This window comes from Arachis hypogaea, chromosome 8 (assembly GCF_003086295.3).
Source record: "Arachis hypogaea cultivar Tifrunner chromosome 8, arahy.Tifrunner.gnm2.J5K5, whole genome shotgun sequence".
Lineage (NCBI taxonomy): Eukaryota > Viridiplantae > Streptophyta > Magnoliopsida > Fabales > Fabaceae > Arachis > Arachis hypogaea.
The window spans coordinates 45665497-45685786 of record NC_092043.1 but is presented as its reverse complement, the minus strand read 5'-3'; the positions used below and the strand labels follow the sequence as shown (position 1 = coordinate 45685786).

The 20290-nt window shown below is 31.4% G+C and overlaps 3 protein-coding genes across 16 annotated transcripts; 1 reads left to right on the top strand and 2 right to left on the bottom strand.

The window, feature by feature from the left end:
• Positions 1 to 4894: 4894 nt before the first annotated feature.
• On the top strand, positions 4895 to 6430 carry LOC112707789 (guanine nucleotide-binding protein subunit gamma 2). 2 transcript variants are annotated; one of them, XM_025759751.3, is made up of 4 exons: positions 4895 to 5280; positions 5385 to 5437; positions 5724 to 5768; positions 6046 to 6430. In XM_025759751.3, the coding sequence occupies exons 1-4, from the start codon at positions 5062 to 5064 to the stop codon at positions 6128 to 6130; spliced, it is 402 nt and encodes a 133-aa protein (XP_025615536.1). In that variant the 5' UTR covers positions 4895 to 5061; the 3' UTR covers positions 6131 to 6430. The 2 variants fall into 2 exon arrangements, with proteins under 2 accessions (XP_025615536.1, XP_025615535.1); XM_025759750.3 differs by having other exon boundaries at positions 4939 to 5280; positions 6043 to 6430.
• A 584-nt stretch (positions 6431 to 7014) lies between these two features.
• On the bottom strand, positions 7015 to 11463 carry LOC112707787 (uncharacterized protein At2g24330). Its single transcript, XM_072201761.1, has 6 exons — positions 11318 to 11463; positions 10215 to 10485; positions 9538 to 9682; positions 8334 to 8443; positions 7823 to 8252; positions 7015 to 7650 (listed from the first exon to the last, which is right to left on the bottom strand). The coding sequence occupies exons 2-6, from the start codon at positions 10470 to 10472 to the stop codon at positions 7340 to 7342; spliced, it is 1254 nt and encodes a 417-aa protein (XP_072057862.1). The 5' UTR covers positions 10473 to 10485; positions 11318 to 11463; the 3' UTR covers positions 7015 to 7339.
• On the bottom strand, positions 11318 to 19225 carry LOC140172822 (polyprenal reductase 2-like). 13 transcript variants are annotated; one of them, XM_029288626.2, is made up of 8 exons: positions 18426 to 19225; positions 18074 to 18151; positions 14677 to 14846; positions 14166 to 14503; positions 13181 to 13415; positions 13000 to 13095; positions 12820 to 12891; positions 12468 to 12711 (listed from the first exon to the last, which is right to left on the bottom strand). In XM_029288626.2, exons 3-8 carry the CDS (start codon positions 14842 to 14844, stop codon positions 12607 to 12609), a joined length of 1014 nt encoding a protein of 337 aa, XP_029144459.1. In that variant the 5' UTR covers positions 14845 to 14846; positions 18074 to 18151; positions 18426 to 19225; the 3' UTR covers positions 12468 to 12606. The 13 variants fall into 13 exon arrangements, with proteins under 13 accessions (XP_072057865.1, XP_029144459.1, XP_029144451.1 ...); XM_029288618.2 differs by having other exon boundaries at positions 14677 to 14875; positions 18426 to 19222; XM_029288617.2 differs by having other exon boundaries at positions 14677 to 14875; positions 18074 to 18142; positions 18426 to 19221.
• Between the last annotated feature and the right edge of the window lie 1065 nt (positions 19226 to 20290).

Genomic DNA, 20290 nt, shown 5'->3' with positions numbered 1-20290 from the left:
TTGCTCTTTGAGATTCATGAATTAAGTGTTGAGATGACACTTTTCTTGTCACGTTGGACGCTGTAATGGTTAGTTGATGTGGCAATGGTTGTATTTGTATCCAATTTAGTCTCCCTTTTAAAATTTTATCATTATAATTCAGATAAATAATAAGATAATTAGGGTTTTAGGGACTAAATTAGATACAAATACAACTTTCGCCACGTCAGCTAGCCGTTGCAGCATCCAGCGTGGTAGGGAGGGTGTCATCTTAGCACTTTCGCCACGTCAGCTAGCCGTTGCAGCATCCAGCGTGGTAGGGAGGGTGTCATCTTAGCACTTTCTGAAAGACTAATATAGATAATTTTAAATTTCGGAGACCAAAATGAATAATCACGTTAATCTCAGATACTAGGATTTAGTCAAAGTGGTGGAATGAGTGAAAATATTTTGAGTGGGATTATAAAGAGTTGGGTTAAAGGGTAATAAAGGTGTTCTAGATTTAACACGATTTGAAAAACAGATTGAACTTGAAGAATATTTAACTGGATTCATATTTTTTATTTATTTTTACCCAATGCCATATTTGGATTGGGTTCGAACCGAATAGACCTGACCCGATCTGAGGTCATATTTCACGAGAATATTTTAGATGTTCGCAGAGCAAATAATTTTTACTCTGTTCCATTTATATTGGGACACATTAGCAATGCTGGAAAGAGAGAGAAGCTAAAATTAAAATATATATTTTATAATAAAATTAGTAATGAAATGTTATGATTTATATTTTAATTAATATTTTTATATTATTTATTTATTTATTTATTTCATTTAGGTTTTTATATTAACTAGTTAGTATATGTGTGTGTTAGATACAAATTTTTTATTTTTTGTGTTTATCTTTAAATGTTTTAAAATAAAATAAAATGTTTAAATATTTTATACACAAAATATGTTATATTTTTTGTCATAATATATATATAAAAGTATATTCTAAAATTATGAAAATTTTAATTTATAATTTTGTTTTTGAACATGATTAAATATCAACTTTTTTACGATTTTGTTAGAGAATCAATTTTTATAAAGCAACAATCAATGAACAAAATAATAAACAAGTAAGAATTAAGAGTTTGAATTGATTTAGAGGAAGAGAAAGAAAGATTTAAAGAAAAAAATATTGACTAATTGTTGATAAAAAAAAATCGGTTCTAATCTTTTTCCCTTGTTCTATATAATTTCTTAAGTAATTAATCAAATATTCATTATCTTTCACTCAATTATACACTTCACTGGTTACAATATTTATAGTTTCTTAAGTAATTAACCAAAATAGTTTTTTATAAACAAGATCATTTAAGTGTTAAAATAAACAAGTACTACATAATTTTAAAATAAAGAAATATTAATAGCTAGATAGATAATATATTTTTATTTCAACTAATTTTTGAAGAAATCTCACTGCTAATTTGATTTATATTTGAAAAAATTAAGCTTAAATTTAGAATTTAATTTATTGGTTAAGTCACAAAACTTATTACTATTTATAATTTTTTATATTGAATTGAGTTATTTATTTATTCTTATTTCGATACTAGATCAAATTTAATAACATAATTATTATTATATGATAAGTTTAATAAAATAAATTTTTTAACTTCAAACTCAAGAAAATAATTTATATTTTAGTGCGGAACAAACAAAAATATAACAAGAGAAACAAAAATATACATATCTATTCTCTACGTAGGTGGGCCCCTAACACCAATGTTTTGGACTTTTGGTATAGTTATAGAATTATTATCATATTATCACAATAGCAAGTTATTATTGTTACATGAGATGTAATAATCAAAGAGACAAGACCAAGGAAAATGATAGCTTGTGTGCTGTTCTCTATTCGGCAGAACATCAGCTAAAATCTCAGCTGGCAAAACTATCTCCTGTTACACACTTTACACCTATTTTACAAATAAACAAATGAATAAAATAAAATAAACAAAAAGGAGCCGCCTAATTATCATGATGCCCATGGTGTTATGTTTTTTTTTTTTTTTTTTTTTTTTTTGGTCAGGACAATTATGATCAATATATTATATCACTCTACATTTCCACTATTAGTATTTTTTGGATAATTTTATTTGTCTAACACATTAACAAATGTTATTTTACTTGGAAATAATAATAATATTATTGTTGATGATGATAATTAGGGATGGCAAAATTGATAATGGAACCCCTCATTCAAATGAAGATCACAATAAACAAGTAATAAATTGGACAATAATTGGGAACAACCATTATAAAACATAATATAACTTCAATTTGCACTAGAACTTGATTTTTCTACCGACAATAGGGTTACTGTAGGAAAGAAGTATCTAATTTCATATAAACTTCCATGGAGCCAAACAATCAAATTTATGGATAAATATTAAAAAAAAAAAGTAAAATGACAAAAAAAAATCTATGAAAATTTATATTTTGAATAGATTAATTTAAAAAAAATATTAATAAAATTTTTTAAGATAATATATGGATATACAATTTTTAAATTAATTCCTATGGATTAAAATAAAAAGTCTTAATTTAAATTAATTTATTCACATTTATTATCTTAAAAGACTTTATTAATATTTTTTAAAGACTAATCTGTTTAAAATGTAAATTCTTAAAAAAATTATTTGTCACTTTATCCCATAAACCAAAAAGGGCAATCGTGCACGTCAAAAATTGCCCCTTTAATTATTATTATTATTATTATTATTATTATTATTATTATTATTATTATTAAGCTTTATTACCTTTGGAAGAAGAATAACCATATAGGTGCCACTTGATAATTAATCACGTGATCCTTTAACTAACAGGTCGATATCTTTGTCAAACCAAAAACATTGTTAATAATGCTTTGTTTTTATTTGGAAGTCTGAAGAAGTGCACTAATGCCATTAAATAATATAACAAGCAGACCAAAATAAATCTTTGTGTAGTAGTAGAGATATTGCAAAGAAAAATATTAAAGATTTTCTTATGATTACTGAAAACTTTTTAGTATAAATAATGTTTGGAATCAATTAAAATTTGATAAAGAGAAATATGTGTGTCAAAAGTGTTGCGGTAGACTTATAGTTTTTTATAGGGGTGAGCACGGGTAGCGGGTACCCGATTACCCACCCGAATCCGAACCAAACCAATCAAATTGGTTCTAGAACCGACGGGTAATCGGGTCCAACCCGAACCAAACCAATGACATTTGCTGATGATTGGTTCGGGTATCGGTTTTGGGGGTGCGGAACCCGAACCAACCCGTATACCCGATCATATATATATATATATATGACTTTTTATGTGTTTTCTAACTCATAACGCTAATCCTATCTCACTAATGTTTAGATTTTAATGTGTTTTGGTTTTAGCTTCTTTCAAAGATTATTCACTAGACTTTTGTATTTAACTTCTAATATTTCTATTGCACTTTTATATTTTCATTAGACAAGATTATTTACTATTATTATGTTTGGATTTTGATGAGTTTAGTTTTTAATGTATTTCGTATTTAATATGTTTGCATTATTTCTGTTGATGTTACATGTTTATTGTATTTCTTGAATTTTTAAGATAAAAATTTGCCAATTTAGTTTTTTTTTTTATGAATTTCAAAGTCATCGGGTACCCGCTACCCGAACCGAACCAATCCGCTCTTAATCGGTTTGGTTTGGTTCGGGTACAAACACAAAAAAACGCAAATCCGAACCAAACCAAACCAATTACTTTTTGATCGGTTCGATTCTAATTTTACCTTGAACCCGAACCAAACCGACCCGTGCTCACCCCTAGTTTTTTAAAGAAAATAAAGCATTAAATAATTTTTTGTAAATTTGTTTTTGATAAACTTATATATAGGTTCTTAAAAAGAATATCAAATAAGTTTATAAAAAAAATATAATAGTAGATTTATAGGTCTCTTATGATTACAGAATATAATTTTATCATAACCTCATATCTGTTGTCCTATTTTGTTCCTTAATAAATTTGTAACATTCTAATATTTATTATTAAACAACTTCATAATCAAGTTGTTTTCTGTATTGATGCAAAAATTTATTAAAATTAATTCCTACATTGTGCCACTAAAACTTGAAAGATCACTAGTAATTTGTACAAATCATGTGTCAATAAGATAAAGCTAAATATGACAATGTCAATTGAATATAAATTATATAAGAAGCCGATAATTTGATTTAAATGTATTTTTACTTTTATTATATTCGATAAATAAATTTTATATTTAAAATATAAAATAATTATATATTTATAATAAAATTTTATAAATAATATAATTAAACTTGATTTGAATTTATAATTAAGCTTCATAAAATAAAAGTACAAAATCAATAAGTCCTATTGTCCTAAACCCTATAAATATAAAACACAGTAGATATTGATTTTGATATTATAAAAAATTTAATTATATATATAGTGGTAAATGTTTTAATTAATTCTTAAATATAAAAAATTTAATTATATATAGTGCACCTGAATCGGGTCAAACAGGGTACATGTGCTTAATTAAATTGAGACTTAAGATTTTTATAATGTCAGCTTTTTCAAAGGAGTAATATTATATTGTGAATAAATATTATTATTTTTTGTTAATATTTTATTAATAATAATATATACCCATAATTATAAATATTTTATACACAAAAAATATATAATTTATATTTATATTTATTAAAATTTTATATATATAAAATAATATAATTTATATTTATATTTTTTAAAATTTATACATATAAATTAACAAAATTTATTAAAAATAATTTAATATTTATACTAATTTACAAAAATACTAAAGATAAGTTTCTCTTTTCAAAATATATAAACCCATTTCACACAAATACTTACTTCCATGATTATCTTAATTTCTTATGGAAGGCAAGTGGTCCACACTTTTAAGTATAAGCCATGTTCCTACCCTCCCTTTTTGACTCAAATCCTTCTCTTTCTTCCAATTTTTTTGCATATATAATTCCATTTGTAGAATAATCAACTTATTGGTAATATCAATTAGCAGAAATGGAGGACGATGAACGGCAACAACAAGAAGAAATGTCAACTGAGAATGGAACAACATCAAAAGGAACTGAGAAATCTAATAGTACTCATAATCATAATCATAATCATCATCATCCTTTAGCACAAGCTGCAGGATCTTGCTCTTTTCCTGGATTCTTTGGAAAGCATAGGATGCAAGCTGCAATATCCCACCTTAATAACCAAATCATTATCATTCAGGTCAACATCTTCTTCTTCTTCTTCTTTTAATTTTGTGGTCAATTATTTCCTTTTTGTTATACAACTGTAATCAGTCTATTATTATTATTATTGTTATCATGTAGGAAGAATTGGAAGAGCTTGAAACAATAGGTGAATCCTCCACCGTGTGTGAAAAGTAAGCAAAAAAAAAAAAAAAAAAACACTCATTCTTTCTCCTTTGATTTTGTTATATATCCACTCCACATTTTTTTTATACCAAACTAATATATATTTCTTTATAAGTAGATGGAGTATGAGATGTAGAAATTATATTAGTTGAATTCCACACGATATCTAATAATTAAGAAAAATGAGTCAACTCAGTAAATACTTTCTAACAAAAATAATACTAATAATTAGGTATTTTTCTTATTTCAATGGTTTCTAATTACCTAAATTAATATCTATTTGTGGTTGTGCAGTGTCATTTCAAGCATTGAATCCATTCCTGATCCACTCCTTCCAATGTAAGTGATCATCTTCATCCTAGCAACATTAAATCTAAATGAACCACGTTGCTTAATATCTATTACAATCATGTTAGGTGTACATTAACGTCAGCAATTAAAATCAATGAATATAAAATACATGTTGTAATACAAAATACACATTAAAAATAAGTTAAACAATATACGTATTTATACACAAATACATAGTAGCTAATTTTAGTATATAAATAGTATTATTTTTGTATGTCTTAAATGTGAATATGATGAAATTAATGAAACATATATATGTTAGCAGGACTAAAGGGCCAGTAGATGCTACCTGGGATCGATGGTTCGGAGGAGGCACCAACAATTCCAGAAGTCACAAGCGTTGGATTTAGAACTCTGACGATAGCATAATTCAGCATCTGGAAGATTGAAAAATAAAAAGGCGATTCAAGTGTACTATAGTGTTGATGAATGTGGTCGTAAAAGTTAGATTTTAATGCCGTTGATGTACCAAAAAGATTGATAATGATGTAACTAAATCAATCTTTCTTTCTTTCTCTTTGAATTATTCATTTTATCCTTTCATCTTTCTTGTTATTACTGTAATATACTACTATGTAATATTTATACAACAGCTCATGGCTATGCCACGCTGGAAAGTCAGTTATGCCAGGCTGGCAAGTTAGTTACAATTAGTTTCTCATCCTCTCAACTGCTCTCTCCAAGGAGCATTATAACTTTGTAACTGTTTTTCCTCACATTGTTCAAATCAGAACTTGTCTAATTGAGTTCGACTTCTTTGATTCCTCTTGATTTTCTACAATTTTGCAAGTTCATAGTTGTTGCAATGGTGGCACCAAACTCCGGTGTGAATCGTCCTGGCGAGATCCAGATTTGGTGCTCGATTTCCTCTGTTGACGGAAACAAGCCGCTCTATGCACATTGCCCTACACTGCAAGTCATTCTTGAGCCGCCGTATCGCTACCATTTGAGGTGTGCGTGGGAGAGCATCAAGATGATGAAAACAATTTGATGTTACAATATTGAGTTATAATGTACAGAGATATGCAATATGTTTTTATCCTGCACTCATCAATACTTGCATTTCTAAATATTCATAATTTATGATTTGTTTAAAAATTTAAACAATCTTAATTGCTATAAATGTATACACAAAATACCAAATAAAAAGTCGCAACAAAGAAATTCTAGTCAAGTACTTCAGACAATAACCTCATCAATGTTAACCAAAACCTGAGGGAATGCCTAATGCACATTCAGAAATAAGATTTTGCTTTCATAATTTCTTTCAGGTACAATCCAATCCAAGCTTTAAACTGGAGCACTGTCAGAATATAATATTACAAAAGGAAAAAGAAAAAGAATCACCGAAATGCCAAAACTGCCGTAATTCACAAGCAATACGTGTATGTATCATAATCACAAGATGTATCAAAGTATATCAGCACTTCTCCTGTTACAAGCACCAATCAAAGAAACCATTTGCAAGCATGCTCTCTGTATATGCATCAGCCCCTACCCTGAACAAGTAGCAAGATATATCATCCAAACCGCAAAAACAACACCACAACAATGCCCTTTTAATCAGCTTTATCTTCCGAACTCGTCCTTTCTGATACTTCCTCAATCTCAGGGCTAGCATTAACGGGGCTATTGCTTGTGATTGTGCTCTCAGTTGCAGAAGCAATAACATCTACGGGGTTATTGCTTGTGAGTAGCATGCTCTCAGCTGCAGAACCGCTAGCATATTTTACTGCCTCACTTTCATAAGCTTTCGGAGACCCCATTCTTGGGGATGCCCGGGAGATATTGCCATCTAATTGCTTTGGTTGATTCAGGGCATGACAGTGGGGGCAATAGTATGTTACATATGGGAAATCCTCCTTCCGAGCTAGACCAGAAAGGACATAAGTATATAAGAACATGCAGTTCTTGTGCCACTTTACTCATATAAGATTATTGAACAAAACAAAAAAGTAGCACTGCTACAATCATCTCTATTATGCTATGAATGCAAAAGCACAAAAGGGTATAATGTCCCATCCAAGTTCCAATCTACTAACCATTATGCATATGGCAGTTGCCACATATGAGAGCATAAGACTGGGTAGGATCCTCGCCCACAAGCAACGCTGCAATTTTAGCAAGCCATCCTCCATCTTGTGAGGTTGAACTTTGTGGTTGGTGATGCTCAACAACAAGATGATTATACTCAGAAGTCTGAGTTTGATCAAGTCCCCCGGATCCTCCAACTAAATGTTGTTGATCAGGATTAAATGGAGTAGTTGCCTCTGAACTAGAGGATCTAGCGTGAGGTTGTTTTCGATTTCGAAGTCCACTTGACTGTACAAGTTCAACATCATTGCTCCTCCCCATTGTAGCACTGGGATTTAATTCATCTCCCATATACACCCTCAAACCTGATTCTGCACCCAACTTAGATGCCAAAACAGTTGCCGCAGCTGCTTTTGCGGCTGGATCTGGGTCATATCTCTGCAAACCACAATTATGATATACAATGTAATAAACATGATATTGAAAACCATTGTAACAAGCCTTGCTACAAACAATCACCTGAATGAGCTGTTGTGTAGTGTAATAATTTGTCTTTTCCTTCAGCTCATCAATTTTTGCTTGCCTTTCTTCTCTAAGCCTTACAAGAATTTTCTCGTCCCTGCGATCACCTATTAAAAAAGCACAAATAATTATTTGATCTGATTTACCTGGGGCATATTCAAATTCTGAAAATAGGTTATCAGTGCATAAATAATAAATTAGAATCCAATTTTAAAACCGTTAATTATTAAAACTGCTACTTTTAAAGCATTATGGTAATGAATTTTTTCAATAAACTGTTAATATCAGATGCTGCTCCTTCAATCATTCTCCCCCAAACTTAAGTTTCATTGGAGAGCAAAGAAGATTATACTGAGCTATCAATTTGACAGCGGAGATTTAAAAAAAAAAAAAAATAAGAGTAATTATCCAAATTATTTCCTAAAGTTTTTAAAATAGACACTTTAGTCCTCCAAAATTCAAAATACACAAAACAGTCCCAAATATTGATATCCGTTAGACAATACACCCCCTCCAATTTGATCTAAAGAGTGAAGTACAACATAGTCCTCGAAGAGTTTAAAAATCTCAAAACAGTTTCGAAAAATTTAAAAATTCCAAAACAGTCATTTTGATTATGGATAAAATTAGAGGATTGTATTGTCTAACGGAGGTAAACGTTAGGGACTATTTTGTGTATTTTGAAACTTGAGGGACTAAAGTCTTCAATATTAAAAACCTCCAGAACTGATTTGGGTAATCACTCAAAAAATAATAATAAATAAATGAAAGCATTCATTGAAGAATGAACTAAAGAAAAGAGTATGCCACTGGCCCTAACAACTATTTAAGTACTTTGATGATTTGATCAATGAATTCAGTCAGCAATGCAGAGAAACTCAATTTTGAAGCTTTCTGATTCTAACTTTCAGATAAATGGCCCAAATTCTGATGAAAATGAGAGATTTAGAACTCTTTCCATATATACTGTATCTTGAATAAGACCACTGGAAGACATTGAATTTGGATCTCACAACACAACACTAAAGATTCTATTGACTGCCAACTAAGCAACACTGATGTAAACTAAATCAAAGTAGAACACACCCTATTCATCTGAAGTTTTGCTTGTTATTTTGTTAAGATATGTACATGCGTGCACGTCATAAAACTAGCTTCTGCAAGATGTGTATGTTAAAAAAAAAAATATTATGACACTTACAAATCCTCACAAAGCTAACAAAGGTTGAATATGCTGCAGATGCTAATACAGGCAAAAGAAACATTGGCGAAACCCGGACTGCCCTCATCTTCCAATTCATATCCACAGATCTTGTTGTCATGATAGCATAAACTACAGCAATGACCTGAAAGTTCAAACCATTTTAAGCAAAATGATTGTATCTTTTGTTTCCAATACAAGGGGAAAAAAAGGTTACTGTTTAAGACCATGAAAGCAACTTATTTACATATGTTAACCAAATACACACTTTATTAGCTGTTAAAAAAAAGCTAATAATAATAATTTATAAGTAAAACAAACTAATAAATTGAATTGAACAACCACTGTAACTGATTATTATTGGGTTCCTAATATGTAAATAAGTTGCTATGCAGTTCTTATGGTCATAAAAAAGTGCAACTTTCACTAACACAGATTGAAGTATGCCAGCAATGCAGTTCAACATTTTGACTCCATGAAATATTCACATATGCTGAGGGAAAAAAGAATGCTTCTCCAGAAGCCACTCAAACTATCATCTTAAATGCACAAATTATGACAATCTGAAATACACATTAATCTTTAGATTTTAGAACGCTATCTAGTAATGCATGGAAAACTGACAAGAAACACTGGCTGGAAGTGTGATAAACTGTCATATAGCAGATATTCCATACCTCTAATATAACAGAAAATACAATTACATTCCAAGATATCTGCCTCCAGGATCGTGACCTCCTTTTCATTCTAGAAAGAACTGCAGCCTCTTCTTTAGATATGTATTGGAGCCTCTTCTCAAAATCATCCCCATGTAACCTAAATAGTCCATTCCAAATTCCAGAAAGGAACCCTCTGCGCTTCTGTCTCACATTTTTGGTGGCAGTAGTACTTGGCTCTTTCTTTTCATCTTCCCCAACTGCTTTATCATCAGCCATCCCTTTTTATTTCCTGTAAAAATAAAACATTTTTCATAATAATGTAGCAGAACAACAATCATACACACAAGACTGCCCCAGTTCAATTCAATTAGGATATTCACTACCAAGTACCAACACGCAACATCTAGATTGCTGCAAGTAAAACATTTTATATGAGAAAAGATGAAGTAGCAACGCAATTCAAATCAGAATTATGACGTTCATTTGTGCCCGTGTGTATATTGAATTAGAACTTTCACTATTAAAACACTAAACTTAGATAGCTACAAGTGAACCTTTTATAAGGGGATATGTAATTCAAATCATCATCCCTCAAAAGCTGCGTTTTAAGCAGTTTCCACTCCCTCGCATAGCTTTAATTATGCTAAGCCGGAACAATTTGGATAGTAACCCATTCAATCTGAATTTTCTTTTCCTCCATTTAATTGAATAATCAGGGATAAAATAAGTGAATTCTTATATTGCTCCAATTCGGCTCAACTATGGTATTCACTACTACTTATATTGCTGCAAGTGAACAATTTCTACGATCATCACAAAATGAATAAATACACAAGAAAAAGAGCAATTTCTTTGAGAAATATCAAATGCAGGTAAGCAAAATCCAAAAAGATACATTTGAACTAATTCCCACTCCTTTACAATGCCTCGATTGCGTTCATTTCATATTATAACACTCAATTCCAATTTTTCCTTCATTTTTTTTTCTTTTTGTCTTTTTTCTTCTCCCGTTAATAAATTCAATAATAAGAAGGCGATGGGAGATGGCCGTGAATTGGGAATACAAAAGATCGTATCAACAACGGAAGAACGCCAATCTGAGAAGGTTGTAGAAATTTTACCTTGTATTCTTGTTTCGCTTGGGATCTAACGCGATGCAATGAAGCAAGGTGATTCGATGATGATATTGGAAGCAATGATCAAGATTCAGAAGATGATGATAGCATTCAGGAATTTCGCTTTTCGGGGTTTCTACTTTTCACATACACACACAGAGACACGCAAACACGCACGCACGTTCAGGCTGCCTTTTTGAGACTTCATCTCACCCTCTCTCAAAGCTCCTGTAATGCCTTGTTTAGGTGAATTTTTTTTTTAATTTGAATTATTTTTTTAAAAAATTTAAAATAATTATATTTAAATATTTTATAAATTTTTTATTTATTAATTACGTTTAGATATAATAATATAAAAATAAATTTTTTTATTTATTAGATAAAAAATATTAAAAAAATAAATTGTAATTTTTTAAAATGATATTTTTTATTTTTTTAATATTTTTATTTTTACTACTAAAAATTTATCAAACACGTTAAAAAAAATTATTGATTAATAGCGCCAAACAAACACTTAATTCATTTGCAAGGCAGTAATATAACTAATGATTTTTGTTATAAGTAGATAATTGAAAATTCTCAGAAAATTTGATAAGTTTGACCGAGTTATTTTTTAAATTATTAATTTTATATAAAAATAACTGTATATAAATATATGTAATATTTAATATTTTAAGTTAGTTCTTAAAAAAATTTTAATTGTAAAATTTGTTTTAAATACATTTTAATTATTAAATTAATCTTTTATTTTTTATTTTATTAGATATATAATTTTTACGTTAACTTTGATAAAAATTTAGATAAATTAGTTTTTTGTCAATATTTAAAAAATCATAATAATTTTTATATAAATTCCTTCGTATAGATGAATAATCTGATGTAAAAATTAATTTGCCTAATAAAATAATAATTTACAGAATAATTGTGATTAAAATTTATTAAAAATTAAAAAATTTAATTAAAAATATTTTAAAAATTGATTTAGGTTATTTCTCATAGAAAAACAAAAAAGTAGTGTTCATATTTTAGTTAGAATAACTAAAAAAGCATCAGAGGCAATAGGTGCCTAAGTAAGAAACTAAGAATCCGGAATATTTTAGTTGCTTAACTTGTTTATCCATTTTTTTTTACTTTACACGATTCTGGAAATGTTATCTTTGGAAAAAAAATTATAAATAAATTTCGTGTGTAGAAATCCCAATAATATTAAATACAAGTATTTTTCTATAAACAAAATAAGTTCATATGAACAGACACATCTAACATGAAAAGTATTGTCTATTTGTCTCATAATCTCAGAGAATATATGGTATAACAGCAAACCGACTACTTGGATAATCTTCAAATTTCTTATGATACCACCTATGTGTTTCCACTGCTGCAAATGACAAATTTGCCAGCTGAACCAAGTGAAAGAAACATGGCAAAGGGAAAAAAAATCAACTAAACATTTTTTCCACCTTCAAGAATTAGAAAATCTTGCTAATCTAAAATTTATGTATTATTACCACAAAAACAAGAAGTAACCATATGGTTAGATTGGACCATCCAGTAGCAACTACAAAACTGCCGTATATAACCTTCATTATTGTGAAACATTAGGTATATTTAACATCATGGATTACATAATAACATAAGGAAAACAATATGGGAGAAAAGGAGGAAGGAGGGGGGAGGGGGAGTGTTACCATTTCAGAGAGATAATGTGGAGAGGAAACAATTTCAAACCAATCACCGTGAGGAATTGCATATTCCTCTGCTTGTCTTGAATTTCGAAGCGAACCCTAGCAAAATTATAAAATTCAGACAAACACGACAGAAATTTAAAAGAATGTTAAGATTTTAATGTCAAGTTTCAAGTGGACATACAAGAATCTTATGGCATCTTTGTTGATGAATCCAACCCCAAAAAAAAACAGTCGCGCCGATCCAATGTCTCCATCCAAGTCTGAAAAGAGGATTTACAACTTGCCAAAGTTCTACCTCCACTGGTGGCATATGATCCTTGCCTATGACGATGAACTTGGTGACTAGATTTACTAGGAAGTAAAACACATCTAAGGCGCAATCAGCACATAGTGACAGTGGTGCTGCTAGGTAGAAGCTAGCTTTGTAAAAACAAACAAACCAATCATTCCCATTTTAGTGTTTGCGTATATCCAACCAGTGAGTGATAAATAACAAGCATAGTAAAAGAGAAAGCAGAATTCATTATTCATCTAAGAAACAGATCATAATCCTTGAAACTAGATTAAAATTTCAAATCAACGTGCAGCACTTCAAATATACCTAGGAGTAGTTACATATATATGGAATTAGCCATTCACAACTGCAGGGTTCTGCTTGCTTTTCCCATACTTTTCTTAGAGTTTCTCTTCTGTTTTAGTTTTCTTTTAGTACGGTACACAAGGTTTCCAGTCCAAACTTTCCAAAAAAATGTATCTCCATGGAGCATAAATCTAAATTCCATGTTGTCACATTCATAAACTAGTAAACTACAAAGCTTTTTGCCAGCTAGAACATTGCCATACCCATCCCCCAAAAAGTTTACGGCAATTTATACACTACAATGTAGCAAATGCATAGTAGCTGAACAACAATTAAATCTTATGTATTAAAATATGACAATATCTGTCATAAATAAATGTTTTGTAGCCTGTAGAAAAGAAATTAAATCAAAGTAATTCAATAAGAACAGAGTAATTCACTATGATTTCAGATTAATAACAAGTAAATAGGCCCTTCACACACACATTACCACATTAGGAATATGTAATAGTCAAAATTATTCTAATAAAAAAGAGAAAGGGAGTTCCAAGGGAGGTAAATTAGAAAGATTATGAAATAAACTTACAACATTCCAGTGAGATAACCAAGGACGTGCATGCGGGCAGAGGGGCTATATTTAAAAACATATATGGTTTCAAATAGGCGTCTCAACACTTGAGCTTCCATTAACAAAAGAAGAAAAACAGCTTGCCAAACAGCATGCCTTTGAAGCATTGTAGTTGAACCAGTTCCCAGAGCTGAGCCTCCGATCAAGTAGCTTGTAATGGTAGAGTATGCAGATGATTCCCTAACCGGTGGCACCATGGTGTATGCATAACACCAAGTTGTAACAAGCAAGAACGTTGTCCATATTGATGCAACAATATAGAAATGCAAGAAGAATCTCTGAGGGAGTGTGAATTTCTGCAAAGTCAAATAAAATATATTGCACACTTTCAAACTTTCAAGTACCCCATTATTCGATGGATCATATATTCACATCTATTTTAGTAAAAGACAAGAAATTTGTACAATGGCAATGATAAAAGTAATAAAAATGAAAAGGGAATATAGGGGAGTGAAACTGATTTATTTACCTGGGAAGATGAGTGCATGATTTTTCCCCTTCTAGCAAAACCCAACAAGATTGTATGGAGAAACTTGAGTTTGGGAATTGGGATTGAAGCGATGAGAATGGGAAGTGTACCAGCGATCCATGCTAGTCTCAACAATTGAGGAAGGACCATATGCATCTCCAACTCCATTACTATAAGATGACGATGATGGAATCTTCAACTGAGAAACATAGTCATTTTTGTGTACAAATTCTAAAAAATGTAGATGCAAATTGTATTGATTAATGTGTGCAAACTCTGGTAAATATAGATGCAAATTATATGTTTCTTGTATGTAAGCACTTGTAAAAATGGGTGCAAATTATTGCTATCAAGTACCGGCCCAAAATCATGTGCAAATTCTGCAAAATATAGATACAAATTGTATTGATTCATGTGTACAAACTCTGATAAATATTGCTATAAATTATGTTTTTTGTGTGCAAATACCTGCAAATATAAGTGCAAACTATTGTTGGCCAAAAACAATAAATTTTGATGGCCCTCAAACATTCCTCATATATATAAAACAAGTCTTGGATACATATTGTAGGGTAAGAAGCCAGCAGGCTGTTGTATTCGTAATTAGACTCACATGTGTTCTTGATTGGTTATTAAGTGTAGGCTGTGTCCTTTATCTTTGTTTATATATTTTTGGTCTTTGGGCTTATTGCACTCCAACGCCCAAAAAATAAGTTCAATTTATGCCACTTAAAAGAAAATAGAGTTACAATACCCAAAAACAAAAATTGACATCATTATCTAATTCCAACTTTGTTTTCATATAATATCTTTTTCATATATAACCGTCAATAACACTAAATATTTATCATTTTTACTAATTTTATATTTATTATGATTATTATACGTATTATATAAATCCCGTCTATTATTAAAAAATATGGTACACTCTCATCTCAGACAGTTTGAATATGTAGAAAAAAATCGGTAAATCCTATGGAAAGAAAATAGATCAAATGGAGATAAATAAGTTGAGAAGGATTGAGGATAACCCAAGATGACCATACACAATATAATTAAATAAAATTTATGTATAAACCAAGGTTGAAAAAACCAAACCAGTCAGTAAACCGATCAAGTAACTGGTTTAATAGTTTAGTGGTCCAACCAGAATCAAACCGTGATTGAATCGATTTAATTAAATATAAAATAAAATTATTAAAAATATAATATATAATTTTAAATATTTAAATTCAATTATTTCTACTAATAAGATTCCACACTTCACAATTTCATCTAATAATTTATCTAAAATTTATAATTAAAAGTTCACAAAAAGTTCAAATATAATGAAAAACACACTAACTCTGAAAACCCTAAACACACTAAACTAGTCCATGAATCATGATGCATATCATCCTTTTGTGTTTGGAAAACAAACATTGAAAAGTCATCTTAATCTTCATTGTGTTTGAAAATTCTGTTCCTATAACTTCACATAAACGTAAGTCCAATGTCAAATTTCAAAATAAAATAAAATAAAATAAAACTGAAGATAAATAAATGAAGACTTGGTGCCATCACTTTCCCAGAATCATGATGCGTATAATCCTTAGTCAACCCTAAGAACAATTTCAAGGAAGGATTTAAACCCTTGTTATCTCAAAAAAATTAACAACAATCAACAATATTTAACTCAGAAAATTAACTAACTCAACAAAATCACCAATCAACGTTAAATCAGAAAATTAACATTAACTCAGAAGTCAGAACAAAGTTATTATTAACTAAGAAGCAGTGGAGGCAAGGAGAAGGTAACGGCGAGGAGAAGACGGCTGGGCGCAAGCAGAGACGCTCGCGATGAGAGAGACTAAGTTCTGAGAGAGAGGGAGAGCGCTGGAAGAGAGAGATTCCGAGGAGAGAACAAACCACTGCTACACTGAGAACAGGACCGCGACGGAGAAACAAAGAGCACCGGCGAGAAAACGGACCACAGGAGCGAATGTGAGAGACGGGAGAAAACAAAGGACCCCGTGGGTTTTGTACACGCGAGCGACGCCAATAGGAGAAGGTGGAGGCTAGGCCGACGGCGACGACACCCTCTGGTTGACAGAGAGTAGCTCCGGGATGAAGAAGGTGGGGCATGGGTTTGAATGGCTGCTATGGTTTAGGTCTCTCTTCTTTGATGTGGTGTGGGAATCCCACTGTTGATTACACCTGTTACTCGTCTCCTTCTCCACTCACTCAAGTGTTGATTCTATCTAGTCCGATAAAAATTTGTGGTCGTTGTTCTATTATTATTACAAGAAAAAAAGACAAATTGATCCCTGACTTTTTGGTTCGCGGACATTAAAGTCTCGGAGGATTTAAAAATACATTTAAATCCCTGATCTCTTCAAAATCCGGACATATCGATCCCTGAGTCTAATTTATTCAATTTTAAAAATTCTCTCACGTATGCATCTGTATCAACCAGGTTTCGTTGAGTCTGACAAACCCAAGTGAACATGAGGGATCAATATGTCTAGGTTTTGAAAAAGTCAGAAACTTAAATGTATTTTCAAATCTTCGGGGACTTAAATGTCTGCGGATCAAAAGGTCAAGAACCTATTTGTCCTTTTCTCTTATTATAAATATTTAATAAATAAATAAAAGTAAATTTTACCTATTAATTCATTGCATAGTTATAACTAGTAATCCAACCGATCAGAATATTGGATCGCTGGGTCAACGGGTGGGTCACTAGTTGACCCAGTATCACTTGAATAAAAATATAAAATCATTAAATATAAAAGCCTAAAAGGCATGGTGATATAAACAAGTAAAGAGCCTTTGATACAACAAGACAAGCACTCCTTAATAGGATTCTCTTCTGCAGAATTATGATCCGCATGTTTATATTGGACACTTCCAAACAATGTTTCTTCTCTTATGATATCCACATAGATTTACACACAACTTATTTCCTTGATAGATAAATGAACATCACAAACTTTTCCTCTTTTCATTATCTAACGAAATCTAAATATTGCCAATCTTTAACATGACAATCAGCACTGATGAATTCACAAGCAACCTTGACCACGATAAAAATTCCCTTGAACCAATCATCTTCCTACTTATCACTATTTATAAGCTCAAAACAATGCACACAGCAGCTCCCAAAGTAAGAAACACCTGAATAATTTTCTCTTGAACAGCTTTGTAGAACAATATCAGAACAATCCCTTCGATTAAAACTACCATGAGAGTTATTCATCTTCATGACCTATTATCTAAGCAGTATAACTAATCATCAATTTATCTAAACCAATTAGCATCAATTTATCTAAAACTACATTAAAACTGAAAATACTAAACATAAAAAATTAATAGAGATTAAAGAATAACTGAACAAAATAAAACAAAAATCACCTACAGAAGCAGAAGTAGAAGTTGAGTCAGGGACGGAGCATCTTTGGAGTTCGGAGCTTCAGCACAGCCACACCTAAATCAACTTCAACATTACAATTACAGGCTAAGATTCTCTAAATAGGAACTATTTATTCTTAAGTCATAAACCTAAAAAATTTAGTGAAAATTATGGTATCAACCCTTCAACAATACTGTCAATTTGATCAGAAAATTGATTAAATTTCAGTTGATGATTTACAGCAAAATGAAAAATTAATTAATTAGGAAAAAAGATTGCAAGAAGCTGTGAAGTGTGGAATGGGAACTACGGAAGAAAGGGCAAAGGGAAAAACAGGGGAAGGCAGCCAGGGACTCACCACAGCGGCTCGGCGACAGAACCGGCAAGAAGGAGGCGACGAAGCAACAAAGACGACGACGTCCGATCAAGGGGCAGCGTTTGCTGGTCGCCTCGGTTTCTTCTTGACTGAGCCGGCGACGACGAGACCAAGGAGGGCGACGACACACGAACTACAGAACGCCAGCGACTATGAATGAAGACGACAAGAGAGTTTGACAGACGGGACGGAGTGCGCCACTGTCTGCGTGAAGATGAGGGTGTCACGGGTGATGAGAGGGACCACAGAGCCCAGTGAAATTAGGGTTTTGGAGTTAGATGATGATATTTAGAGATTTTTTTTATTTTTAAATAAGCATGACCGGTCTGGGTTTTGAAACTGGCCGCGTCAAGACGGGTTTCAACGGGTCAATACGGGTTTCAACCGGTCTGGGTTTTGAGACGCTCGCGGTAAGAGAGACTGAAATCCGAGAGAGAGGGAGAGAAAGAACCACTACTACACTGAGAAGAGGACCGCGATGGACAAACAAAGAGCGTTAGCGAGAAAACGGACCACAGGAGCAATGTGAGAGACGGGTGAAAACGAAAGACCCCGTGGTTTCTGTACAGGCAAGCGACGCCAACAGGAGAAGGTGGAGGCCAGGCCGACAGCGACGACACCTTCTGGTTGATAGAGAGTAGCTCAGAGAGGAAGAAGGTAGGGCATGGGTTGAGTGGCATCTAGGGTTTAGGTTTCTCTTTTTTGATGTGGTGTGGGAATCCCACATCTTTCTTGCCCGGAATTCTACCGTTGACTACACTAGTTACTCATCTTCTCCACTCACTCAAGTACTTACTCTATATTTATTTATGTAGTTGATTCTATCTAGCTGGATAAAAACTGTGGTCGTTGTTCTATTATTATTACAAATATTTAATAAATAAATAAATAATTTTTTTTATTAATTTATTATATAATTATCAAAACTGAACTGATAATCGAACCGATTAAAATATTAAGTTACTGGATTAGTGAATGGGGGTATCACCTAAATAAAAATATAAAAGGCATGGTGATACAAACAAGTAAAGATGGATCATATATTCACATCCATTTTAATAAATGGCAAAAAATTTGTACAATGAGAATGATGAAAGTAATAAAAATGGAAAGGGTATATAAGGGAGTAAAAGTGATATATTTAGCTTGGAAGATAAGTGCATGATTTTTTTCCTTCTAGCAAGACAACAAGATTGTATGGAGAAAGTTGAGTTTGGGAATTGGGATTGAAGCGACGAGAATGGGAAGTGTACCAGCGATCCGTGCTAGTCTGAGTAATTGAGCAAGGACCATATGCATCTTTAACTCCATTACTATAAGATGATGATGATGGAATCTTTAACAGGGAAACATAGTTATTTTTATGAGTATTAAGTAGGTGATGGTCTGAAATGTTTAGATGATTATATAATATGAATACTACAAAAAAAAAAATACATATTCAACCACACTCTTTTTAAGTTATATTTGAAAAATATAGTCTATTTTTAGAATAGGCTACACTTTTCTCCATTATTTATAAAAAAAATTGATGTTTGTCCTAATAATTGCCTCCTCTATAAAAAAGAATTAAAAGATGAAAAACAATATCGTGTGTGTAGAACTTTTCGATATATTAAAATTCTAGTGATGATAGTAAGAACCAACTCCACAAAAAATGTCGTCGTATTCCCGCAAAGATTCTGAGATACTTTTCTATAATTCCAAAACTTCAGAAATTATTTATGTGTTCAAAGCTGACAGTTAGTTTGAGATGGCAGGCATGATGAGGAGCGTATTAAAGATGGGATGTTAAAGCATCTTGCTGATGGCCTAGCATGGAGAACTTTGATAAAATTGATGAAGAC